At 40.8% G+C, this 27,987-nt stretch overlaps 1 protein-coding gene across 2 annotated transcripts; it reads right to left on the bottom strand.

Annotated features, from left to right (window-relative positions):
* Positions 1 to 27,971, bottom strand: LOC145496952 (inositol polyphosphate-4-phosphatase type I A-like). 2 transcript variants are annotated; one of them, XM_081476721.1, is made up of 35 exons: positions 27,249 to 27,971; positions 25,449 to 25,513; positions 24,663 to 24,750; positions 23,959 to 24,049; positions 22,385 to 22,448; positions 21,574 to 21,612; positions 20,907 to 20,988; positions 20,387 to 20,505; positions 20,104 to 20,217; positions 19,433 to 19,512; positions 19,256 to 19,307; positions 18,037 to 18,081; positions 17,810 to 17,847; positions 16,895 to 16,948; positions 15,981 to 16,058; positions 15,197 to 15,254; positions 14,344 to 14,446; positions 13,778 to 13,882; positions 12,418 to 12,529; positions 11,273 to 11,319; positions 10,382 to 10,436; positions 9,704 to 9,764; positions 8,994 to 9,102; positions 8,190 to 8,239; positions 7,640 to 7,724; positions 7,410 to 7,516; positions 7,165 to 7,233; positions 6,694 to 6,817; positions 6,500 to 6,567; positions 6,200 to 6,249; positions 5,472 to 5,612; positions 4,928 to 5,025; positions 4,699 to 4,811; positions 2,464 to 2,618; positions 1 to 1,516 (listed from the first exon to the last, which is right to left on the bottom strand). In XM_081476721.1, the coding sequence occupies exons 1-35, from the start codon at positions 27,364 to 27,366 to the stop codon at positions 1,381 to 1,383; spliced, it is 2,973 nt and encodes a 990-aa protein (XP_081332847.1). In that variant the 5' UTR covers positions 27,367 to 27,971; the 3' UTR covers positions 1 to 1,380. The 2 variants fall into 2 exon arrangements, with proteins under 2 accessions (XP_081332847.1, XP_081332848.1); XM_081476722.1 differs by lacking the exon at positions 27,249 to 27,971 and having other exon boundaries at positions 2 to 1,516; positions 24,663 to 24,753.
* Positions 27,972 to 27,987: the final 16 nt, after the last annotated feature.

The following is a 27,987-nucleotide window of genomic DNA, read 5'->3' as shown; positions in this document are numbered from 1 at the left end:
AAATCTTCTTTATTTTGTCCGTGTCATCATCAAAATCATATTTTCAAATACTCTCTGTTTGATAGCTACACATTTAAAATTGTATTTCTTGCAAGTAGCTACCTCAAAATAGACATTCTTATAAATTCTAACTCTCGTTATAGACTTTGGTACTAGTTTACCGTAAAGCGTACATTGCGAGTTATTTTTAATTATACTATATCAGACAGCCCAGTCTTGGTTTTTGACTTGGAGCATCGCCCCTTGCCAACTATTGGCCCATAGAAACCTAGCTGGAACTCGCAGTTTTATTGTAATAACTGTTGTTCGTAACCAAAACTAATTCTTATATCTGGCAAACCTTAACAAACGCAAACGCAAAACGTGTAACCGTTGCCAAGCGCGGAAAAACGTGTAACCATTGCCAAGCGCGGGAAAACGTCCACCCATCGCCAAACGCAGGAAAACGTTCACCCATTGCCAAGCGCGGGAAAACGTCCACCCATTGCCAAGCGCGGGAAAACGTTCACCCATTGCTACGCGCGAGAAAACGTGCAACCATTGCCAAGCGCGGGAAAACGTCCACCCATCGCCAAACGCAGGAAAACGTTCACCCATTGCCAAGCGCGGAAAAACGTCCACCCCTTGCCAAGCGCGGGAAAACGTTCACCCATTGCTACGCGCGAGAAAACGTGCAACCATTGCCAAGCGCGGCAAACACGAGTCACTATTAAAACTGATAATTATATGTTGAAAAAGTACTAAACCATGCCAACCAGTCATTTTCAAACACGCTTCGACGAGGGTATTAGTTCAATACGTAAACTATGATACTCAAAAATTATTTCCCTTTATGGCGACTTATAAATTTGGTCTGTAAGCAGCAACTGAACAATTTAACAAATCAATCAATCAATTTAACAAATTTCTGAAACCTTTACCTCTCATGTTTACAACAACAATACTAGGTGAAACAAGACAACATAATTTCCTATTAAAAATAACTATCTGTATTAGGAGCCTGAAGTTACTTCAACAAGAATAGATCCATTTTGCTTCTTTACATTCTTTCCGACACTAGTACCAAATATATACATAAAGAATCACTGGTCACCGATTTCTGTGAAACACAGTGCACAAACCATGCTACTACAAATATAAAGTCCATTACCTTAAGTTTACACAGTCTTTTCCGGTTTGTCTGTCTGTTGGGTTTATTATCATTTCTGTAGTTTACTACCTTAAAATCTATCGTTTGAGGGTTTTTATTTTCTTTGACAGTGAAAGTAATTCTGTACATGAAAAAAATGACATAGCTTCTTAAAGATTTACGTGACAAGTGTTACCATACGTTCCAGGATAAAGGAGATTGCGTGACAGATTTTCCATCCACTCTCTGTGTCACGTATGTACATTTTTTCCGTAAGTTCCATCTGGGGGTCGGTACTGTTTGGGTAGAGCCATAACTTGCCACGAATTGAACGCATATCTTCGTATTCCTGTATTCTTGAACGTGTTTTCTCTCCTTGTTCCTTCACTGAAAGTGGAAAAGAACCCGACGAAATTAACTACAAACGCAGAAAGATCGATTGTTATAAAATGACGTTGTGGGGAAGGGACGGGAAGGGACGGGAAGCGAGGGAGGGGAGGGGAGGGAGGGGAGGGAGCTTGTAGACTTTAACTGTGGTCAAACGATGATTGATTGCAGCCAGTCTATCGGAAGGGTTTTTGTGGGGCGGGGGCCTTAGTTTGGGATGGGGTCCTATTTTCGGGGAGGAAACGAGTAAGTTTACGGTGTGCTTGATCAGAGTTTCCCCATGGAGGACAGTCATGCTTCACTGCTTTCAGTGGAAAAAGAGATCGTAAATCATGGCCATTGAGTGCAAGAACTGTAACTTCCATTTATAGAGAACAACTTGTTATTAACTCTACATAACGAAAAAACGAAGCGGAATTTTAAAGGAACCCTAGCTGTGATTCCCTGTATTTCCCCATTTATTTGTATTCAACTATTGTAATCCACTACCATCCTTGCCAAGTCATCTTCACTTCCTGATGTGTTTCAAACATTTCTCAAGTGCTGTTCTACAAAGTCAAACCGTTATTGTTGTGATGGGTTTTTCACAATATAAGGTATGTTTCTCGGCTCTTAAAAGTCATGCTCAGACTATAAAGCAGTAGCAGCAGTAGGCATCCGGCGGACAAGGTCCACGGATTAGCGCGCTGTAGAAGTTGGCTGCGTGCAGCGTTTAATGGGACCAAACAGTCCGATGTAAGATTTACCGATACATCCGCAGTTCAGGCAGACAGACTGTGCCTAGTGTAGTGTTGTCGGGAGCTCAGAGCTGGCGTTTCCCTTCGCTCTTTTCACATCCGCAGCCAGAGCAATGAGCTGTTCTACCACTAGGAGTGATTTGCGCATCTCACTAGTCAGTACCTCCCACTTCCCTGCGTTCAACAAACATTGCATAGATTGTACTGTACCTTCTCATGGCGTCTAAGGCTTGCTGGAAAAACTGGGAGTCCATGTTGTGCTCTCGCTTGAGGATCATACACTGCTCGAGTGTGATTCCCATCCCTGTTCGGTCCTTAGCGCTCTTACAGCTCATAAAACGACATCCGTTCAACCGCCAGCAGATCTGCAACCAGAAAAAAGGTCGCTGAACTTAGATGGATGTCGGAGACTTTGCCGAGGGGCAAGCGACGACAGAAATGTTTTCACCCTCGGGGGTACCCCTAGGTATGTGTGGCCCCAAAGGGTATGGTCAGAAATAGGATATCGATTTTGGTCTCAAATAGGGTATGGTTTATGCACTCATCTTAAATTAGGTATGTTTTATTTACAAGAAGCTACTTTTTCATCAATATCGATAAGACTATCAACAAAAACCCTTCAGTATGACTTTAAAATCGATCTGAATTAGGAACTATATATAGCGCTGGTCTGAAACAGGGTATTGATTTTAGGGTCACGTCTTAAAAAGGGTATGGAATACAGTAAAGGTTTTGGGAAGCTGGCTACACACCCCCACCCACTGATTTGCCTGGAGTACCGTGATAAATGAACGCTTGGGAACAAGACAACCGCGCTCCCATGGCCATGGAAACGAGGTTGGGAATATAAATGTTCTTTACCACCCTCATACGAAACTGTGCCCTTACACAAGAATAAAAACTCAACTATAAGCTAACAGCCTTTATTAAAAACTGGATCATTGGATAATGCAATTCGAGAGTTTTCCTTGGCTTAACCATCATGGTGTATGAGCCATTATACCTTGTTTTTAGTTTTATTTTAGTCCAGTTTTCTAGTCTAGTACGTCACCAATTATACGTACATAATTTACAGTTAATGTACTGATTTCATTACATTTTCTGACCTTTTCTATATTTTGGGGGCGTTTTTGATAAAACAGTTATTCTACTCGCGCTTGTTGGAAATGAGATGATTTTAGCCAACTCATATCAAACACGCGCACGTGGAATAATAGTTAAATATGATCATAGCTGATTCCTTGCAGTTAGGATTAACCCCAGAACCAGGCACACTGCACGGATCTCTCAAGTACTACGTTATCAGAGAGAAATATGTGTTAGTTTGACATCCTGAGGTCAGATTCACAAAGGTCTTTTTAGATCATAGTTAGTAGAGGGAACTATGTTTAGATTAAGATGAATCGTAAGTATTGTTCGAATACAAAAGCCTTATGTTAACAATCCATACTTAGGGCCTGATTACATGGCGAATTTCAGCCCGGGCTGAAATTTCAGCCCGGCTTCTGAAACAAATTCTCATGAAATCAAATTGGCGATTACATGAAGAGGGACTCAGCCCGGGCCGCAATTCAGCCCGGGCTGAAAATCCTAGCCCGGTTTTTCAAACCGGGCTAGGATTTTCAGTCCGGGCAAACGGACTGAAAAGTCTGAAAAAATCCCATGTAATCGAAACGGAATTTCAGCCCGGGCTGAAAAGCAGGAAATACGATTACTGCCGCTAAGAAGTAGAAGCGATCTCAATGGAATAAATGCGATAAAATAGAGAATCTCTATAATTTTAAAGCTTAGATAGAATATATGAACATCGAGACAAGGTTAAACAGCACGAGGCTGTCAGGGAGGCCATGAACTCGGCAAGCTTGAGGACATATTTTCTTTCTATAAAAGTACGTCTTTCTGGCTGAGAGACAGGTTTCGTTTCAGTTCCATCATCATTGTAGGGTGTTACTATCCCAAAAAGTTAAAAATTGAGCGCCAACAAAAGGTCAAACTACGAGAGAAGCAATGCGCCTATTTTCACGATTCGTGTTATCGGCGCCATTTTGATTCTCTGGAGACTTTTCGCACACAATTTCATATTTGGCGCCGAGGCTAATATTACAGCCCGGGCTGAAATTCGTTATGTAATCGCAACATAATTTCAGCCCCCCTAGCCGGGCTGAAATTTCAGCCCGCGCTGAAATTTGCCATGTAATCAGGCCCTTAGGAGAACCTCGTAAATTGAATTCCAGGTTTCCTGTCGTTTGTCGAGTATTGTTCTTCAAAATCACACCATTATTGTTGGGTGTAGCGATCTGGGTTGCTGAACTTCTCGTAAGCAACTCTCCCTCCAACCTCGATCCCAGGCTCTCTCTCCTTTGCCTCTCGAACGAGCCTGGGACCGAGAGATCTCTCTCTTACAGTACTGATACACTTATCATTGCCCCACGACCTATTAATTACCTCTTCACTGATCAGAAGAATATCCACGTTCTTTCCTCGTCTACTGTCGATGTTTGATTTCAGTGACTTCATTAAATGCTCTAAGCTTGGATCTCCGTCCTTTCTGGAAGCAGCTGATGGGAGTGAGATAAAAAAAAAAAAAACGAACAATGACTCTACACAGCTCAAAGGAGTTGAGGAGCAACGTTTGTAATGGAATATGCTTGCTATAAAGTAGATTTCAGCCTACCTGCATCGGAAAACTTGGTTTTGAACTGCTCAAAGTAAAAATTTAGAATGCTATAGTTATCTCCATTGATCTTTTCCTGTAAACTGGTATCGCCAAATCTGCAAAATCAAGACATTTAAAGACAGCATGAAAGCTCGTCCTCTCTGCACCAGCTTTATTTCTACGGTTAGGCCTACCGTCCACACTAATCCGTCACGAAAACGGAGCTTTTCACAAACGCTCTTCAAACCGCAGGAATTTGAAAACGCTGGCCTTTTGTTTTCGTGTGGACGGAAAACATTTTGAAAACGGAGCTTTTAGGAAAAGATGACGTCACGGTAACCATACCATTTCCCTGCCCAAGTTTTTTTCAAACACAAATCCAAAATGACCGTAATTGTTGGGTTTTTAAATTCCTCCAAGCGTAGTGTGGACGGAAAACATTTGATTCGTTTTTAGAGTGAAACTTCCGTTTACAGATTTCTTCGGAGCGGTGTAGGCAGGGCCTAAGTACAAGCATACGGACTAACGAGAATTTAGGTGAGGATGGCTAGCGACACTAAACCTTTCCGCCAGCGTAGCGTGTTCATTGATCCCTTGTGTGAAGAGCACGGGTATGACCTTGACCAGTCGACCTTCCTGTAACTCACGGGGAAGCAGCCGGAAGTGGATCGACGGAAGTGAAACGTTCACTTGTATATAACCTCTAAGAATGAAAGACAAAAAAGAAGAAGAATATTATCAGTTTTGATCACGATGGAACATTTGTGCACTTGTGTGAAGGAAAAACTAAACCAATCGTGATTTCGACTTTTCCCTTGTTTGCCTTCAGCCGCATGTTTTCTCCCGTTTGCCTAGATTGCTGGCATGACTGGTTTTCTTTCGAAATCAGGCAGGGAGTATGAGGTGAGACGCTCTAGACGAGAGGGAACTGGTGCGAGATACCCTTTTGTTCTCAACACTCGCCGGACCCGTATAGGTTTTTCTGCGTTTTCCGTTAGTGACGTCTTTTCCCGCCTTTGCCATCAGTTACAAATTTTCCCGCGCTTGCCATCAGTTATATGTTTCCTCGCGTGTCTTTTCCCGCCTTTGCCACCAGTTACAAGTTTCCCCGCGCTTGCCATCGGTTTACGATTTCCCGCGCTTGCTATTTTGTGCTTGTTGGTGCTTTGAGTTCTAATTGGTTTATTACCGGCGAGTGCTCCAACAGTTTTCATGTAGGCGTCCCTTAGCAAAGCCTCAGACAGAAATTTTTCAGATCATTGCGAACAAACGGACAAATCCATGACTTACCTGTTTCCACTCAAAGTTGGGATTTCATCTTCTCTTTCGCACTCCTTGAACTAAAACATAAACAAACGCGGGGTCATTTTTCGAATAGTAGCTGATGGTAATGGAGCCTATGGTGGTTTTTATACAGTTTTCTTTTGAATTGAAATTCTCAATACGAGAAATGTCTGTCTTGTATTATAGCGCGATCATTTTTCTTGTGTTGTTCGATGTTTCCTCGATAAGGAAACGAGGGACCACACCAATCTGCTAATTCTTGTACAAAAAGTTAATAAATGTATAGAACCAAGACCTCATATTCACCTTGAATTTGACACAGGTTAGGTTAGCTATGCTCACACACGCATCTTCCAACATCCCCATTTCATCACCTAAGAACAAACCAAAATACGCAAACAAATTACAGTAAGAGTGATTCTTGTTGCTACTTTCGCCGTCCCAAAAGGAAAAAAAAACCCAAAAACTTAAAGCAGCCAAAAGTATGGAAGATTCAGTACCGTTTGTGCTAAGAAGGCTCTCAAACTGCGCCAGGAAACCAATCTGTACGAGTTGTTTCAGATACACAGTGTTGGAGAATGACGTGTGAAGTTTGCAGACAAAACCAACCACAAGGGACGTTACCTGTACACAAAAAAGCAATCAAACTTTTATTAGGACTGCTGGTGCTGCCTATGCGATTCAAACATCAATTCTCGTTAATTTGCTCAGAAATCTACTCCATGTTATATAATTACTACCTAGCAACCTTACTGACACAAAGAAATATACCGCAGGCTCTGATAAAATTGATAAAAACAGCTTCTGGCCCGCAGGTACTTTGGGTTTTCTTTCACAGTTGTTATCTGGGTCATCAAGCAATGTCGTTACGTGACGCGTTATCTGTGTTGTGTGACGGCAAAAATTTCCGCGCCACGATTGACACACAGTAAACCGATTTTATTTTTGCTTGATCTAGCACAAACACTTACTGCGTGAGCGAAAACGATGTCCTGCCGTCGTCGAATTTCGTACAGTAAAGATGAGTGCTTTGCTTCCTCCTAAAATAAAATGATAGCAAACGTTTGACATCGCTACAAGACAGAAATAAACACAGGAAAGGAGGGACAACAGGTTACGAGATGCGCTTTCTCACAGCGCAAAGGTTTTTATTCATAAACCAAGCCTGTTAAATTGGCAGCTGACACAAAACGTGCGGAAAATTGCATAAACATACCTGTAACTGAAGGAATATCATCCCTAGGTAAATTTCTTTCACCAGACCATCCACGGCTCTGGAAAAGTCATGAATCTCGGACAATATCACTTCTACCCAAGATTTCCCTGTTAATAAAACACATCAGCACTCTTACACTAAAATATAAAGCATCATTTAGAAAATCAAGTGAAAATCATTCAAATAGAGGAACCACTCAGAAACAACTCATTCCCACAGTGCATTTCTACCTTCAGGTGGCCGGGCGCCCTGAATCATACTTTCCATGTGACTCAGCATCATGACGTGGCTCTGCTCCACAAGCGTGGAAAGTTCCTACGGAGAGCAAAAGGAAGCCTTAACTCATTCAGCGGTAGGTGGAAAACTAAAAACAGTTCCATTGCTGTCGACTCCTGGGGCCCGTTTCTCGAAGGTCCCGAAGGCCGTAGCAAAATCTGAAACCTTATGATTACTGAGCTCTTTTATTCGCATATTCTTTATATGAACAGAGGTTCCTTTCATACAAGAAGTTTCAAGCATATACACCTCTCTGTTTTTAGATACAGATTGACTAAAAATGGCTTTGCGGGTCCGAAAAGTTCCCGGGCGTTCGAGAAACGGGCCCCTGGTCAATTCTACAAAGGAAAATCACTTCCATGTGTACGTGTGTCTCGGTCTGTCAGAATAGACTGAAAAACTAAAATGACTGGCCTATATATGAGGGTAATTCTCTTAACGGATACTACACAAAATGTATGGAGACCCGTAAGGAGAATAGGGCTGTTGACCACTCTGACTTACCTGGCATTTAGCACTTGGTTTGGTGAATATCTGAACATTCCAGAAATTATCTGCAGTGGAAAACACTCAACTGTATTAGTTTTGATAGTACTACTAAAAGCTCAAGATTTCTATCCCACATAGAAATTTACTTGTTTCCAGTCGTTCAAAACTTCATCAAAATCATCTCCACAAATACTTCGAAAACACAAAGAATCGGCCACGGTTTTGTTAACAAGCGCACCGCACTGCTAGGTTACTCATTATCTAAAGTAGATCAGAGAACGGCATACTTTATTGAACGTTAGTAGATTTATACTAACACACAAAACGAAGTGACAACCCTAACTTCTCTAGAACACATTAGGTATTTCACTTTGTTACTTGGACCAAAAAACAGAACTCGTATGGTGAAATTAGAAACGACTACTTGTTGCGCATATATATATATGTTCACAATCCATTCCAATCTCACTCAGTTCTGGCTATTCTTGTTTATTGCCCCTGTTTCTTCCTTAACAACCTATTATTTCCACGTTTCGTTTGCCTTAAGGTAATGTTGTGCATAGCAGAACATATTAATTGACAAAAAGTTATGGTGATACAGTTTTTTTTACAGTAGTGGCAGCTATCATTTCCAGGAACTCTCTTTAAAGCGCCGAGTAGGACGAGAGGCCCTGGGAACAAGTTTGGGAGTTGGGACAATGCAACTGTTGATTGTTATGTTTCGGCTTCTGTTTACACCTGTCTGCTTATCATTCTTTACAATTCGCGACAGAAACAAAATGGATTGCTTATATATTTCATAGGTGATTTGATTCATACCTCCGTCTACAGGCTCTTCCTCATTTTTAGGTGACGGCACTGCTTTCTCCAGTGAGGCTAAGGACTCCACGACCAATGGAGCTTCACGGAATTTTAACAGCTGTGTGGCCTGGCAAGAAAAGAGTCAAACAAATAGGTTGATTTCCGGAATCAAATGGGACAAGAAGACGACGCTTAAATCTGATATCTGGAGCATGAAGCGACACCCCTGGGATTGGACACTTGTCCGCTTCAGGGTCACACCATAATGACCCTGGCCAGGACTCAAACCCAGACCGCTCGATCCAGAGTACAGGGCTCAAACCCAGACCGCTCGACTCAGAGTGGACTACGCTAATTCTTTCGGCCACCGCGCCTCCACAAACAAATAGGGATGTTATCTACTTGTCTCGTTTGTTCTCAAAAACCGGACTGTTTCATGACAAGGTAACACAAAAGAGTAGTTCCTTTCACAGTCGGAGAAACAAGTGCCATTCTTGGCAAATCCTCGTTGAAAGACTCGTAGAATTTGCGATTTTTACTATCCAATCAAACAATAGCACGAGCACTCGACAGTACTCCGAAAGTGGTTACTTCATCATTGGTGCTATCAGTTGCTTAGTAACTTCGAGGCGAAAGTCGTGGATTCAGTCCGGTCTCTGAGACAGTATTTTGCCAGAAAGCGGTACTTTTCCCCGACGGCTGGGCGTTTCATTTCAATTTCTTTTTACCTTATCTGAAAGGCGCGACATTGTATCCATCACTTTCGTGACATCATTTGATCTTATTGCCCTTGAAGATAAGACAGAGTTCAATGTGGTCAGACATTATGATCACTGCGTCACCTCGTGCATTAACACGTTTGGAGAAGTAGAAAGCATCTTCCACAACAAGAAAGGATGAAAGACAGGCCTTATTCTTGAGATAGTACCTCTCAAGTTATTTTTGGATATGATATCTAGTTTTCCCGTGGATGTCACACCACTCGCGTTGCGTAGAGGTTTTCGTGGAGGATTAAATGGGAGTAAAGCCGGTTGGGCTGTCACGTGAGCAGAATCCGCATAACATGATTGGCTATTTCTAGACACCCCTGGGATTTCGGAAGCCTGGACTGAGGCATCTAAAATCAACTTGTGTTCTTAGGCTCAGGTCAAACGTCGAACTTCACATGATGAGACGAACTAAATAGTCAATCCAAATGGGTAAAGCTCGACCGTTGGGTCAAACGTCGAACTTAATTCGAATTCAGATCGACCAACCCGGTCTATCCGCTTCAGATGGATAGAACGTGTCGTTCGACCTAAATTCAGTGGGACGAACTTAATTCGCTCAGTTTAGTTCGTCTCATGTGAAGTTCGACGTTTGACCTGGGCCTTAGTGTTGATACAAATTAAAATTTGGTGACTTACTTCTTCACGTTTTCAGAGTGCTGGCCCAACTGCGACTTGAATTTTTCCAAATTTACTACAAAAGCGCAAAAGGAGAAAATCAGTAGGCATAGATGCTTTTACCTGTATTTTCTTTCTACATTCACAACCGCGACTGACTTCGTACGTTCATAGCCGGGAAAGTGAAAGACCGAGCCCAACGAAAACAGAAAACATTTCTGAGAAAGTGACCTTTGTGAAACTGTTGCGGTGTTCTGCTGACGCTGATTTCCGTTTCGTAAACGGTCGATGCCATTTTTAACGGTCGATGCCATCACTGGTAACCAAGCCTTTCAGAATGGACGATGCCATATCTGCTTTAGTATAGGCCTGCACAAGGTAGAAACTGGTTTTAATTTGTTGATTGAGTAAAAAGCACTCGTCAAATGCTTGATTGTTCATATTCACACTGGTTTGCTTGCGGTTAGCTTTTATTTGATGGTTGGGGCAACTCTCTCATTAATATTTAGGAAAGTCACGTTTTTTTGCGGAGATTTGGCGGATCAACCCGGTAGTGTAGTGGTAGAAGAGGGATGTTAGGAAGCAGAGGTTTCGGGTTCGATACTGGGTGGATACTTACAAATTTTCTTTTTTCTTCAATTTCGTAGAGAAAAATTCGTTGATAGTTAAAAAGTGTCGCGAAATTGGCATCGACCGTTTACGAAACGGACAACTGCTCTGCCGACAGACTTCCTACAGGTCGACCTTCGCTTAATCCTTCGCTTCCTCACCGCCCTCGAGAGGAGCAAAAGGGAAGTATTACTATAACGACTAGCCTACTCTGCTATGAGGAAGCCGAGAGAAGGTCAATAGCGTCTTCAGTTTGCGACGGGAATTAAACTGTTTTAAGACATGAAAATTTCTTCCACTAACCTCTCAACTGCTTGACCACAGGAGCTTTGTTTTCACTCTCCCCACCACTGAAAATATTAAATTAAGCGTAATATAAGTTCTAATATATAGATTTAGCCAAGCCTAAAAGCGGAGCTCCCGATTGCAATAACTGGAGATAAAGGAAAAAGATAATTATTTTTTCTTGGATCAGAAACTCAAAAAATGATCAATTGTGAGCATGTGGTTTTGCTATTTTTTCCAGTTAAATTTTAACAAACTATACCCAACAAGACTAACCAAGATTGTAGAAATTACGTACGCAATATATCAGGGACTTTCAAGAGACGATTGTACAAGGAATGTGCCAGAAGAAAAGTCAACAACACGCCAGGGGTTAATTTGCGCCGAAATTTTGCCTTTGCGAATACTCCTTCCTTCTCCCCCAGAGAAATAACGTGACTTGAGCAACGCAACCTCGATGGGCTCTGGACCTGAGCCCGCGATATAGTCACGTGATACTGGTCAGCGGATAGCTTGTTGTGACAGCTGTCACTTAACAATAGCGTGGAAGCCCAAAATCTAGCTATGGTAATGGTGCTACTCTCTTAGTTTTGAAGGTATTGGCGTACGGACGGACGGACGGACGTACAGTCAAGTGACGACAAAATTTTTCAGATCGATAGGTTACCAAATTTTCTAAGGTATGGGGCTCCGCTCGCGCGCCAGCTCCGCTATAACTAAAGTGAAACTTTTCGGTACGCTTCGGAAGCGGTCGAGCCATCGTTCGTATTTTGGCCAGACCAAACGAGCTTGATATGCCGTGATGCGTAACAAAATAGTACGACTAGGTATTTACCGTACGCAAATTCGACCATCATAAGGTCAGTGATTGTTATCGCAGAATATCAGCACAGTCGACACGGTTTGCGAATTTGGGTACAATAAACTATTCTTAGAGCTACCTTTATGTGTACACGCAATACTTGCTTTGCTGATTTTAGCACTGCCGTACATTTAAGTACAAAGACCACACAAGCATTTTTCAATAATCAATAACACTTGAGTCTTCAAAGTGAAACCCACAGCTGACTCGCGATCTTCTTCTTATGTCCAATTTCAAGTCACCTACTACACTGTTGTTGTTCATCTTTTTTTTTTTCATTACCTACTTTATGTATTCGTACCTTTGCTGTGCCTTTCTGAACGTCAGGTATAGTCGCCTTAGTCCTCCTTGGCCAAACTTGAGCGTGTGTGCAGCTGGCGCGCCTACTGTGACGATATCATACAGTGTTCCAGCTGAGAACAAAACACAATGGATATCATATGAGTGGTTTTCAACTGTGTTTTCTCAACTCTCTAATTGGTTCACAACATCTTATGCAATGTTCTTAACTTATCAGCAAAAGCGAACATGCTGCTCATTTTCTCTTTTTTTTCAGCCAATCAGGAACATAATCTTATCTTACACGATTTTCATTACGTCTAGAAATTAACTGTATGTTTGGCTACACTTGACACTGGATGCATGTTTTCCCATGCTTGGCATTGTGGTTTCTTGTTTTCCTACCCTACACATTGCGGTTTCCTGTTTTCCCACCCTTGAACGGCGGTTTCGTGTTTTCCCGCGCTTGGCAATGGTTGCATGTTTTCCCACCCTTGCAACTGGTTGCACGTCTTTGCCCTGAGTTTTGATTGGTTTACTGCCTTGTTAGCGTTTGTTGCAATTGGTTAGACGTAATTACTTTGGTTTGCCAAGTTTACGAGAGCGGTTTTCAACTGAGTGTCGTAAAACCAAACTAATCGCCCTAGCCAATCACAAACGCCACGGGCAATCCAATGAACCAATCAAAACTGCAAGATACATGACGCCAACGTGCAGCGCGGGAAAACGATCGGGTTTGGTCCTACTTCTGATTGGATGACAAAATGGCGCGAATTTGTGAGCCAATCATGTAGCGTTGCAATGCAAAACTAAAGCAAATACAAATTACTCTCCACTCTCAAGTGAAAACTGCCCTGCGAGAAAGCCCTCTAAGTGCTTGTACTTTAAGACGGATTCCGCTCAAAGTTCGAGCAATAAGTGCAAAAATTATTTACTAATAATCTACTCACAGCACGGTAACTTTTTAAATACTATTTCAAACATCTCTCTGTAATTCAGTTCTCTAAGTGACCCCGCGATTAAATCCCCAAGCATTCTCGAGAAATTTAATATCAAACCTCGGAAGAGTGTTTAATGCGTGTGTTGTTGTGTTTTCAACTATCACGAAACGTCCGTTTTCATTGAAATATGGATAACTTCAAGTTCAATTTTCTCTCGCGGGGTCAGCTTGAGAGCTTAAGTCTCGATAAGATCTTCTTACCTTTATTCAAAACATTACCATGCTATGAGGTTTTTTTGGTAACTTTATTTCGGCCATTATTGCTGGAATGTTCTGCGGAAATCATCTTAACCACGTAAGAGGTTTTGATTTTTTTGGGTCTAAACAGAAATGCTAGGTAATTTAGATATAAACATTTCAAACGGCTAAAGTTCCCTAATACCTCCTTCACTGTCTTGTATGACCTTCATTCGCTGAATGTGCAGATTAATGGGAACAAACGCTAGTTTCTTGTCGTTTCTAAGCCTGGCTGGCTTAAAGCATGTTCCTGGAATGGAAGAATTGATGCTAATTCCATTGAAGTAATGAGAACATAAAAGGCAGTGACTTTGCACAAGTAGGTGAATCTAACACAATAGGATGGAATAGGGACTGGAGGGATTGCATCATTATTTTTTTAGCAATAGAAATGAAACAGTCGGGTGGAAACCAAAGGGAAGGAGCATTAATTGGGAGAAAAAAGTTACGTGAAGAAGGAAGTTCAGACTTCCGACCCCCCACCCCCACCATGGCCCCGCCTTCCGACTTATGGGGTCTTGTGATAATTCTATGTCTAGTATATGTAGCAAATGAGATACGATAGGATAATTTATTTAACATCAAATACACAGTCAGGGGGTGGTTACCCAGTCTCATAATAAATGGTTTGATAAACTAAAAAACAAATATGTCTCAAAATAACTAACTAAGAATCACACATATCAATAAAAATAAGATGTATTTGCAAACCTTGCAAAGGACTAAGTTCCTGTAGATTGCCTTTGTAGGCACAGATGAGCTTAAAGTGATTGTCGAGAATCTCTTGTCTAGCATTCTCCCACCTTGGATTCAACTAAGTAAAGAAAAAGCCAGACAATCATTTGAATTTCATTACAACGTAAACATGTTGACTTCATAAAAATGTAATTATGTTTAATTAACGCCCAAGTCGCTAGTGGAGGGAAGGTGCCTACGAAGCCCGGGGGCTGCAACCGCAGTCACATCCCCAAGGCGCTAGAACACCCGACTGGCCTGCCCAACCCGCAACCAAGCCACGAGCCCCCCGCGCCAAGCCCCCTACAGGCACCCGTCACACTCAAGCCAGACGGTATTGGTGGAAAAAAGAAAAAAAAGAAAATGCTGAAAAGAAAGGGGGGGGGATAGGGAGGGAACGCCGAGAACCGCTAAACTATAATTCAATCCACAACGCCACACTAACAGAGCGATGAACACACTGCGAGCACATGGGACGACAACACATGTACTAACCAAATATACCGCTGGACAATGTCAGCCCCAGGGCTCTCACGACCATATGACTGTTGCAAACGCTACAGAAACGCACCAAACGCTAAACAAACGCTAACAGATGGCCAAGGCACTAACAAACGCCTACAAAAACGCTACTGACCAGACTCGCTCCTGGTCATAAACTACGTAAAATTTCATTGAACTATATCAAACGCTACAAAACGCACCAAACGCTAACCAAACGCTCACAGACGGCCAAGACACTGACAACCGCCTGTAAAAACGCTACTGACCAGACTAGCTCCTAGTCGTTAACTATGTTAAATTTCATTTAAGTATATTAAAATCTCACATCTCCTAGGTGATGCAGCTCAAGAATTTTCTGTTGCTCTTCGGCTATGTACAATTTTCTGAGGAAAAATTAAGACAGTATTTTATCAATCAGTACAGCTTAAACCAAACAGCAGTAAGAACAGCATGGCTGAGTAATTTAAGGAAATTCGTAATCTGGAGATCCTAGGACTTCTACTAGCTGGAATGGACAAATTCTTAACAGTACCATGTGTTTGAGAGGCATTAAATTAGATATAAGGCTCAAAAGGCTCTTAAAAGTGTCAAATATTCGCTGGTAATCTAAACATTTCAGGCTTAGCCCTTCTTCAGTAGGTGGAATGATTGAGCCATGCCATACAAAAAACTGTACGCGTACACACGCACAGAGAGCGCGTGCATGAAGTACAAAGGAAACAAAGGCGTGCTGCAAAATATGAAAACCATTGTTTTTGAGCGCGTATGTGTAATACACGCTAGACCCACAGTCACAAGAAATTAAAGTTAATGTTCAGTCTGTACGGTCGAAGCGTGCCCAGCTTGAAGATTAATTTCATTTCATGCTGCTTGCGGCTGATGTTACTGCCAGAGCAGTGTTTCAAGCCACAGACCATGATGTCATCCAGAGAGTGGGAGGCGGAGTTGAGATGTTCAGTTTTTTGCTCATTCCCACTGAGTTTGAGAGGCATGCCTGCAAACTTAGAGCTAGGCGTATGAAAACTATACCCATCCATAATTTACATTTTACTCATTTACAAAAATGGCTCTAAAGTATTAGCTGTGTCTAGAGAATTAAAAGCACTTACAAAAGTTGAATTGGGATTTTAAAAGTGAGGACACTTTCTCCCATCAGCTCCACTACTTTGAGGACAACTCCTCTCATCCTAAAGGCGAGAAAAAAGACAAAACTTAAGCCTGGTAATCAACGTCCCAACAAATATTCAGGAAAATTTTAATTCTATTCTCTTCAGGAAGACATGGCATGCCGGGAAGGGGGCAGGGGGTACTCCCTCACAGGTGCAATATTGGTATGTGCGGCCCCAAAAGGTACGGTTTTTCAGCCGTTTTGGTCATAAGTAGGGTATTGTTTTAAGCCAGTTTGATCATTAATGGGGCCTGGTTTTTACACTCTAGTCTCGAATTGGGCATGTTTTTTAGAAGAAGCTACTTTTTCATCAATAACACAGATGAACAAAAGCCCTTCACGATGCCTTTAACATCGGTCTGAACTAGGTATAAGGCACGTCTGAAACAGGTTATTGATTTAGGGTCAGGTCATAAATAGGGTATTGAAAATCACAGATTTTAGTCACAAATAGGGTAAGGGTTTTGGGAGGTGGGCCGCACTCCCCCACCAAATTTTTTCTCCGATTCCCCCCCCCCTCCCCGGGTATGGCATACACAGGAATCAGAAACTGTTTGTTTAGATAGTCTGCTTTGTTTATGAGGATAGTTGGAAACTTACATAAACAGAACGTTTAATTTCTTTTGTTACGCGTCCTCTCTGTCTTAAACGGCTCTTACTATAAAACGTTTTTGGACCATCTGAAAGTAACAGCTACCCGAAAGTAGCGGCCCCTTTTCCCTGCTAAATCCGAAGGTAATGTGGGCCGTTACTTTTGGAATTCTACAGTTACTCTATAGCTCCAAGAAAAAGGAAATTAGTCCCAGCCCAAGGTTATCAGAAAAAATGTTTGTTGCACGCAAAAAAATTGCTTACGTGGTTGGGAATCTGTAACTTCTCTTGAGAATATGCTCTACCATCACCATGGACCTAAATAACACAAATGGAAAAGACAATAACTGTCTAACTGTAACAAATTTAGCGGAAGAAAATAAATTGCCATCATCATCTCTGTTAATGTCACTGTCACTGTCAACAACATCATCACCGTTATCAACACCATCAGCAGCAATGCACACATCAGCAGCATCAGTATTACTCTTTTACACACTGGTATTACGCAGATATCAAAATAAACAAAATGTTTCTGCTGTTTTAAACATAATCAATCCTTGCTCTTTGTACCCGAGGTCACATAGCAATGGCTATACCTAACAAAACTGCCCAAAGCATAAAATGCAAAGTCTTACTGGGAAGAAGAAAAATCAGGGTATTGAAAGAAAAAAATCAAGTACTTTAAACTTAAGGAGAAAATGCTTTCAACAAATTCCAGGTGTGCAATGCAAAAGCTAATAATTTCAGGCAATTTTCTGCCACTGACATTTTTCTACCTAGGGTTAGAAAAACACTCTCTTCCAAGTGCTTTCAAGACACGCCTAGAAAATGCATTAGTAGAGGATGAATTTGAGAACCTGAAAAGTTACAGAAATGACTTTGATGAAGGAAGGAACATAACTTGTATTTATTTATTACAGATGACAAGGATGGTTGTGACGTGGGTATAGGTCACCTAGACATTTCAATTAACCTTAAATTTGCACATTGGTAGCTGATCGAAAAAAGCTGGCGCAAGACGAGCAACGAGTGGGGTCTGGTAGAGAAAAAGGGCAGGTCTCCTTTTTCTCTACCAGACCGTACACGTTGTGCGCCCACTTTTTCAATCGTCCCCACTGACCAAGAGCCTAGAACAGGCTAGTACATTGGAAAATTATCAGTTGAAAGTTAAAGTACCTTCCACTGTTCCTCCTGGTTGCTATTTCATTCTCCTTCTAAAACAAAAGACATATAATAATGTGTTATTAGCTTGCACAAGTACCACCCTTATGGAATTTAATTACCTAATAGGACGGCATAATATTATTACATAAAACAGATGATGCTTAAATAGTGAATTGACAGAAGAAAACTAACACCAACATAGCAATGCATATGGCTTAATAGCATTGCAATGCACTAACCTCTATATTTTGAGAAACACGTTTTAGGGATTTGCGATTGTCCACCTGGAAAGATATGGATGAGAGAAAAAGAATCAATAATTAACAGGGGTTTCATTAAGGTTTTCAGCATGAGGGCAACTGGTTTTCACAGGCAGGCAAAATGTTTGTAACTGAACTTCTTTAAAAGAAAAACGTTCCCTAGACTGTCAAACCAGGTGGGCAAAATGATCTTCACAGCCCCTCAACTGATTTGCCCGGTGCCTGGATCTTAATGAAACCTGTGAATTAATAGAGTTGCTTTCAGCTCTGCTTCACATCCAATATCTGGATTGTACTATTTCTTCCTCTGTGTTGTCAGTGATATTAATAGATTTAATAGACCTTTCCTGCATTCCACTTCAGTGCGTTCGAGCAGTAGCACCAAAGTGAGGCTGGCGTGGACATTTTCATTCATCTGCTGTATTTTCATCCACCCTGACCTCAACTCGGTGCTATTGTTTGTTGGAATGTGGGCAAGGTCTATTCTACTTCTCCAGTGCAATGTGCCATGGAATCCTACTTGTAAGTGCATTTGACCCTGGAATGTTCTCGGGAGAGACACTTTACACGAAGAGTCTGTAGCTCTCCCAATGCCACCCAAGAACTATGTACATGTACTGTCAAAAATGTTGGGGTAACCTGACAGAGTGCTGACAAGTAAGCTGTGATGGACTAACATCTCATCCAGAGGGGAGCAATACTCCTAGCCGCTATATCCTTGGAAACCAGGATAAGTTCTGGCAGTGTGGGTCACTTGTCAGAGTGAGACGTTAGCTTGATCTATACATGTAACCTGGTAGGTGTGGTGGCCTCATGGTTAGTGCACTTGTCTCCAGATCGAGCGCTCTCTGGGTTTGAGTCCTGGCCATGGACATTGTGATGTGTTCTTGGGCTAGACACTTTACTCTCACAGTGCCTCTCTCCACCCAGGTGTACAAATGGGTACCAGCAAATGTAATGCTTGGGGGTAACCCTGCAATGGACTAGCATCCCATCCAGGGGGGGAGTAGAAATACTCCAGACCTGGTCACTTCATGCTACAGAAACCGGGATAAGCTTCGGCCTGATGGGCCACTTGGCTTGTGAGCAGACTTTACCTTTATCTATATACATGCACATGTATCCTGCCATGTGATTACTTATATAAACAATTATGATAAAATTATCATATAATTAAGGAAGTGTTAAAGACCCAGACCTTCCATCCAAGAACTGTGACAGTTCCACGAGCGTCTGGAGAATCAAGGGGACTACAATGACAAAAATGTCCAAGTCAACAAAGTGCTCCATACTCAATTTTTAAAAGAATTCTAACTTTACTTAACATCAACTAAGATGTATTCTTTTCTGCTAAACTACTCCTTTAAATACTTACGTCAAAGTCAAGAGCAATTTCTGATCTACTGATGTCAAAATGTCCCCCATAGTACACACTGCTTGGCCTAACAAGGACATCTGTGAGAAGAAATAGAATTAAATTCACAAAGCTGCATATTGCATTTCTAGAAACCATAAACAATAAATTTATACAGTCATTAAAACTGGCAGGGTAGGTTCCAAGATTGAAACTGGCAGGTTCCAAGATTGAAGTACATTAACCAAATATTAATTTGGTTTCAAACAAAGATACATATCTAATATTCTCCAAACTACATTTTCCCTTTCCCTTGTCTGTGCACTTGCTTAAATCAAAACAGTGATTATAAATGATGTGCTGGTAAATGATGCTATAATATTACTTTGTTGATCATTTCTGGATGGATGTTTGAGCTGCAGAATAATCAAGCTATCCCCACCCAACTATATAATTTAGGGTGTCAAATAGCCTTTGATTGTTGTGAATGAAACCTCTGTGTTTGGGAAAAGGAAATGAAATAAATTAGTTTAAAGTCACAAAAATGGCAACTTCAAAAAATTTCAAATTAGTGTTGGACAGGTACACCCCTAATCATACATGTATACTGGTTTTCATTCCAGCAATGAGTTTCTACAAAGTTTGAAGATTTATACAACGCATCTGTCTTGCTCTTCAAGTTTCCAACATACCTCTTCTTTCTCCCTGTCTCTAACATCAAACACCGCTAACTTCAAGCGAGTCAGTTCATTCACAGCTCCATCTGGGAACACCACAGTTGTCAAGAAATACGGATGACAACTTTGCTGTGAATGGTGTAAAGGAAACAGTGTGAAAATATAAGAAAATTTTCTTTATTGATAGGAAGAAAACTGTAGTATTGCTAGAAAATAAGTTAACAGAGTATGTAAGACAAGAGTACATATGCACAATTTATATGAGAAGAATTTTTTTCCCTGGGTTTTAAAAACTGACCTCTATAATTTCAGTTTGAGCATGTTTACTCCATGTTGTAGCTGGTGGAGTCATTGTTCTGATTTCAACAAAAGCATTTGGTAATTTTCCTTCCTCAGTACTGATCAGGTTGTGACATGCTGCAGATTAAAATACAGATAATACATTGTTTATTTCAGTACAAAACAAGAGCAGCAAGAGGTGTTGAACAGATATGAATACTTATGATTAATTTTTCAAGCTAGGCCTACCAATGTGACCTTTCTGAAAAATCAACCACTATAAATTCAAATGTTCTTATTTGTGGGAGGTTGGCAGCAATGGACAAGGACTAGGGGACTGTCCACTAGCGTGAAGTACAATGGAAGCAAGGTTCCTGGATTGCTACTGTAACAGTAGCAGTGAAGGTCTGGAAGAAAACTTCGACAAGCTGGCAAATAGGGGCTAATTTGACAAGTATGCAGAGGGTAGTTTACCCTCTCAGTGTCAATTTTCAACTACAGAACTGACAATAGCATGGTTAAAGACTGATGAAACCTACCAATACACATTTCTAAGAATGGAGTTTCGTCTGCATCTGCTGCACTAGTGGAAGAGTACTGACCGATTCCAGGCTTCAAAGGCTGTTGATAAAAATAATTTATTATTACTTAATTAATATTTACCAAATGAGTATTAATTAGTGATTAAATCATACATGTCAAGTACTTTTGGGACCTCAATAAGACTAACTCTATTAGGGTTATCTTGGCTGAGCTTTAGTCAGGTGGAATTCAAAGCTGGATCTGAACAATAATCCTTTGATTACAAGTTGACATAATTATTATAAGTTACACTGATCATACATTAACCCCTGGAGAACTTTGATATCAAGGAGAAAGATATTTTTTCCATCTTAGGGCATGGAAATTCATGGCTTGGCATTACTTAGGGTATTTAATCTAAAATGACTTTTGAAATAGTTATCCCAGTATAATGGATATCCTTGTTTAATCACTGTTTTTGTTATTGCTAAAAATTGTGACAATATTATCTTTGTATTGTCCTAAGATTTGGTACAGGCCTCTTAAAGTTTGAGAGGAAATTTGAGCCACACCAACCTAACGAGGTTTTGAACCCTTTTAGGTATTCGTTCTAAATTACTGATGATCCCTTGTCACTGTTACAGTGTATATTAGAGTTGACCCTGTTCCCACCCAGAAAATTACCTCTTGTTGAGCCAAAGGGTGGAATTCTGGCAATGGATCCTGCAGTTTAGTAATAAAACAACATGTGTAACTAAAACACTAAAAACATACAAGTACAATGTGGTTAAATTATCAAGGATTTCAAAGATCACAGTTGGGTTGTCAAATACATTTTAATAAGAAGGCATGGCGATCACGGAGATAATGTAATGGAATCCAGATGGCAGAAAATTGACAGTCTATGTTTGAGGCTGGCCAGGACCTTTGCACTGTGCTGTTAGGCAATATTAATTTTTTAACTTACAGTGCCTCTTGTAGGGGTAGGAATTGGCAAAACCCGGTCTTGGAGTTCTTGGGACAACCTGACACATGGTCTGACATCCCTTTCATGTAAAAAAAGTATTCTCACTGGATAGATCACATGAGAAAAAGAAAAAAACAAAAGAAAAAAACAACAACAACCAAGAAGGGATTTGGTTTGTACATTTGAGTAAAGAGTACAAACTAGAATCTTGCAAGCATGGGCAATATCTACTCATTTTTCCACAACACAAGAACATTTAATAAACATTTACAAGTTCACAAGACAATATCCTAGTTTCATGTGTGTGTGACTTACCTACTAACCTACTAAGCTCTAATCAACCACCTCGTATAACTGAAAAAAACCTTTTAAAGAAAAACACTTTCACTCGACCACCCCATATTAATGGTGTTTTACTGTGCAAAATTATACTGAAAACCAGCTACTTACAGCTATCCAGGGAAATGCTAAAAGACCAACAAAGTGTTCAAGCTTGCACAAATTAGTGCAATGCCACACAACTGTTACCTTTCCTGTTATTTCCATCAATTGTTTCCTCAAACTTAAGAGCTTGTTCCTCAGACTTTCATAACTAAACAGTGGAAAACATTGCAAGACTAATCTAAGTATTGTACAAGGTTGTGGGAGACTCAACAGCCTAATCATTAGACTAAGTGCTCTGAAGTACGCCCGGGGGGGGGGGGGGGGGGCACTGCCATATATAGGCTATATAGGTATGTGCCGCTGTGAAGGTTATGGTTTTCAAGCAGTTTACTCTAGGATAGGGTATATAAATTAGAGCACTTGGGTCTACAATAGGGTATCATTTTTCGCAGAACTAACTAGTTGGTTGAAGATTTTATCTAGACTAAGGAAACCAGGAATCGCCACTCAAAAATTAAAAAAAATCAAATCGGCAAGTTTAAATTTACGCAAATCAGCCTCAACAGTGTCGATAGATGGGGGGATTTGGGGAGTTTACTCTAGTATGGGGTAGCAAAATTCAGCTGAACTAGCTCTGGTATAGGCTAAGGGTTCCAGGGTCCCAGCGGCACATCCCACCCAGAAATTGTCAAAGTACCCCCCCCCCCCCCCCCCACCGGGGAAGTATGTTGGCAAGTCTAAATTGAGTGGCCTAGATTCAACCAGGGCTCAAATCAGGGTCCGAAATTGCGCTTTCCTGGTCACCAATGCAACTAAAAATTTTGCACTGGTGACCAGAATTTCACAACTGGTCGCCAGCAGGCGATTAACTATTTCAAGTCACGATAAGTGCACAAACAATAACTTTGATTTTCAGCCAAATCAATTAAAATAAAATTCAAAGCCGCCCGCCAATTGGTCACTTCCTTTTTACCTTTCCCCTGCTTTTGAAGTATAAAACCGATTTTCTGGTTATTGTAAATCTACCACAACGTTTTACACCTACGATCATTGCGAAGCTTCGCCGCCATGTTTTTCAGCGGTTTCCCATAACATACGTATTGTGGGCGTAAGAGGTCCCATGCGTTATTTGGCCATGAATATTTATTCAGGCGATGTGGTGTCCAAAGATGTTCCAAAATCTTTTCGTAATTTATTACAAAGTGGAGATGGAACATCTGCGAGGAAATTAGATGAAGATTTAGATATTCTCTGGGCGTCAAAAGGTGGAAAAGTAGATCTGTCAAAGTGGTCAAAAGATGATTGCAGCACTGGTTTGATTCGTGATTACATCAATTGCAACTCATATTTTGCCAGCAAGCCGGCGGCGACCAAAAATTTTGGTTTGTGTTTCACTGCGAAGGAAAAATTTTATTGACACTTTTTGGCAACCCCATTTTTCCATATGGCGCCTGAAAAAAAATTTCAGTCGCCAGTTGGCGCCTGCCGAAAAAGTTAATTTTGTACCCTGCAAATGATGTCTTCCTTGCAGAGAAAGACATACATTAAACGTGCAGTGAGACCTGTTCATTCACGATAAACCAGGTACCCATGTGAGCAAATCCTCTCACAACTGATGCAGATGGATGATGAAGTCTCTTGATTCACAAGCTCTGTGGAAAAATGAGAATTGCTACTGAACAGTCACTTGAATTCAAGCTATTAATTAATGCACTCACCTCGCATTTCTAATTTTTTCCATCCATTCTTCAGTGTCTTTTGTTGACTTTCCATTGAGGTGGTATCTTTGAGTGTCATCTTCATCAAATACTGGGGGAGAAAACATTTTAAAAAATTCCCAAGGATGTAAGCCACAGAGACTTCTCATAAATACAGAAAGGTCATCTAATCCTTGGCATCATTTGGAATACATTGTACCTTCAATGACCGTTTGACATAGAATTTTAGAGATGCTTTAGGTAAAGTTTGGAAGCCTGAAGCTAGCAAGGATACATGTGTATGGACATTTATAACAAGCCATAGAAGATACAGCCAGTCAGAATACAGGAAAGCTGTTGTATATTCAGTGGTATTACACCCAACTTTCCCATATTTGTGAGCTGGATTGATTGTGTTCGCCATTATATTTTCCATGACATGGTATAAAATTGTTATGCAACACATGTATAAGTGACTGGGACATTCCATGGCACACTGGTCATTGGAAAGCATTGCATAATTAGTATACACAGGGGTTTCAATAACACTTTCAGCAGAAGTGCAACTGGTTCTCAAAGGTGGACATAATGTTTTGAACTGAACTTCTTTACAGGAAAAACTTCACTCTAGATGGTCAAACCAGGTGGGCAAAATCATCCTCTCAGCCAGAAAATTTGCCCAGTGCCTGGCCTCATTAAACATCATTTACAAATGCTGGAATTACCGATTGTGAATCCATGCTTCTTCTGAGGTGAAGAATCTTTCAGCACCCTGCATCGCTCCAGTACAATAGCACCTACTGGATCAGACGTCTACTTGAATCCACGATTGGAAAGAACATGAAAGGACACAAATCAAATTGTTAAAAATCAGCTTTATGGTTGCAAATATCTAAAATGCACAAGTCTATGTTTCTTCAAAGGTCTTTCTTTGCACGCCCAGCAATTTTCTTTCCCACGAGGCATTAAGAGATTTAACTTGCAATAGAGCTACAAATGACTGTACTTATGTTGTTTCAGTTTTACTGATGGGTTGTTAATCAGTTGTTGCTCAGGTTTTGAATTTTGCAATCAAGTAGCAACTGACACAAGGCTGCCACTGCACAGCTCTTCATAGGGCTACGTCGGGTATGGCAAAATGATGTAACTTGAGCAGGAAGAAGACTAATTATTACAGAACGTACCAACACAGACTGAGGTCCTACACTCTGACAAACTTGAAAAGAAAGCATCACTTAACAAACCTGTTTATCAGGATTAACCTATTTTAGAAGTACCAAGCCAAACCCGTGTAAAAAAGCTGCAAGCCATGTATAGTCTCATTATTGCAAGTCTAGCTTGTTAGCATGTATACACGATTGTAACAATATCACTTTTTATCAGACCCACTCTCCTGAGAGAGTCATCATGCACGCAGTGGTCTAGGTAATAAGGACCCACAGAACTTCCAAGAGAGTTGAAGTGTATCTAAACACATTATAAAATAATTAGCAGAATATGAGCAAACCAACCTTGTCCTTGGTCTTAAAGTAGAATAACAAATTTCCTCTGAGACGAAACCATCTCTCTGTATAGACTTAACAGAATACAACAAACTTTGTTAGAGTAACATAATCCAGGGTATCTGATCATGGGCATAGGAAATGTCTAATAACTTTGAAGAAGACAAATTATGAAGAAGTTCCAAATTTCAGCTATGTTTCAGCTAACTGTCAGTAAATAGCCCATAAGCAGGCTCACAATAATAATAATAATAATAATAATAATATCATTTTATCAGGCATTGTGGTACATCTTGTGGGCTAAAATGGAGAATTTGGCAGGCTAAAATGTATTTTAGCCCGCTGAAATAAACCAATGAAAAGTGAGAATCAAACAATCGTGTGATGTAAGCAGACAATCCTTTCAACATTTACAAATAAGCTTTATCGAACTTTCCTTTCATGTCTTCTACAATTTTTGAAAACTCCAATGGCAAGATTTTATAATTTCTAGCCAGCTTCGCTTGATGTATTGTGTATTTTCATAGAGGGAAAATAAAAGCCATTCAACTTGTAAATGCGCGTGTGTTTATTCAGACTGTTTTGTTGTCATTTTTTCAGTTTTTATTTTCTCAGTGCCCTCCAAAGTGATAATAATAGTAAGGCATTTATATTTTTAGGCATAAATATGTCTTGGGCCCTTCTCAAAGCTCATTTTAACCTTCCTCTGGCGGCGCACGCTAAAATGAGTCTGAGTCAGGTCCAAAACATATTTATGCCTGCAAACATAAACTCTATTGTATCATTATTGGGACCTAATATCTGAGCAACAAAGCCATGATAGCATGTCAGGAAGTGAAGTGGGTTACTCAGGAAGCTGGGGTGGGAACAAAAAAAATTGAACCTGTTCTGATTTTTAGAAGTAAAGAAGTTTGACAACCTGGAGGTCATCAGAGTGACTGTTAAATACTAAAAAACATGAATTTGCTTGAAGAGCAGAATAAATTACCACTTTGGTTCAAATCCAGGACGACCCAGATACCAGTAGAGTGTACTGACTGCTGAGTTACCAAGAGACTCAAGGTGAGTTAGGCCGTTTATGACAAATGATTAGTTCACACAAGACACACATACTGCATACTGCTAGGATCAACAAAGTTACAGCAGGTTACCTGTTAGCTGTTGTCATGGCAACCAACAGTGGTCCAGGGAAGCACCCCCCCCCCCCCCCCCCCACTCCAAGGTACCCAGGAGAGGCCTCTTGGGTGTCTGCTTTTGGTAAGAACATGAGGCATGGAGGCTGAATTTCATTTTAATCTTTTTCACTTTCTGTACTCCATCTTTTAATTCCAGGCCCTCACTTTGTATGAAAGTGTGATCCTGGCTGCCCACTAGCAATTAGACACCTTCGGCTATTAGCACAACGGTATCAAAAATCTTGCTTAGCTCAGCAAGAGATAGCAAAACAGAGTAAGCTTGAATGCAATGTGTTTATACTTGGTATTTATTAAAAGTATTCAAAACACAAAGAAATTCAATGCACTGCGTACATTTAAAGCTTGTATGCCAGGTCTTGAAATCTCGCCAATTTAATATCAAGTGGCGTCCTTACTTGCGCGTGAAATCGAAAGTACCGGCACATAAGCGTTAAGATTAAAATTGATTCAATTTACGGGCAGTTGAACAAACTACTAAGCATGAAGAAAGCATCACGCCTACAGTAACTATGACAGGATAATTCGAGAAGTCATACTTAAGCTTAAATATGTTCCATATCTTGATTGGTTCGTAAATGAACACAAACTCCGCAATCACCTGGTGAGCAATTACCTTCATTCCTCTGCCAGAAATGGCCTTCTTTCTCCTTCAACCATAAAATCCCTTCCTTATCAAAGGGTATGTCTGTCCTTGTAGCGATGAAAGCGAGTTCCTTCTGATTAAATCTCATGTTTATGGTTCCAAAAATCCGCCATTTTGTGCAAAATGATCGGCTTCCAGCAAACTAGTCACCAGTCTCTGGAGGTTACGCGAAGCAGTGGTTGGTCTCCGAGTAATCCCGAACAGTTTCCGAGTTTCCGACCGAGCGTCCAACTTCAGCGCAGCAACGAGGGGAGGCAGGAAAGGGCAACCAATATAGTTGTCATCCTTATTAAAAATAAAATCCGCATAGATCTGGTCTGAAATTTCTAGCTTCCCTTTAGTGAGAAAATCTCGAAAAATAGCTTGGACTTACTAGCACCAGGAGCCCATCACGATGGGCTCCTGTTAGCACTAGGATTAGAGGAGGTTGGGGACCTGAAGTGAATACAAGATTTTAGAGAAGGAGGTTTGAGATACTGTAGGGGGGTCCAGGGGCTTCCTTCCCTGGAAAGTTTTTAAAATTAAGGTTCTCAGAAATGGGATTTCCGGCATTCTGAAGGCCTCATTTTTTTAATTTACGGGTTTGCGCAGAATCCCCCCTAGATCTGCCCCAGGAGAGGGTCTGAATTACAGCATTGGTAAATATTACAATGCTGTACTACATTGTGATAGCTCATTGTGTCAAGGATGGGAGGTTTTAAAGTGCAGT

The sequence above is a fragment of the Orbicella franksi genome, chromosome 9 (genome assembly GCF_964199315.1).
Source record: "Orbicella franksi chromosome 9, jaOrbFran1.1, whole genome shotgun sequence".
NCBI lineage: Eukaryota > Metazoa > Cnidaria > Anthozoa > Scleractinia > Merulinidae > Orbicella > Orbicella franksi.
This window is presented reverse-complemented; position numbering and strand designations above follow the sequence as displayed.

Coding starts and splice junctions, on each gene's coding strand:
- LOC145496952 (XM_081476721.1), bottom strand. CDS start 27,366: ATGAGATTTAATCAGAAGGAACTCGCTTTCATCGCTACAAGGACAGAC. Junction 19,513..20,103: donor GAGACAGGGAGAAAGAAGAG/GTATGTTGGAAA, acceptor TTCTTCTCACAG/ATGTCCTTGTTAGGCCAAGC. Junction 6,568..6,693: donor GAGCCTTCTTAGCACAAACG/GTACTGAATCTT, acceptor GTTTGTTCTTAG/GTGATGAAATGGGGATGTTG.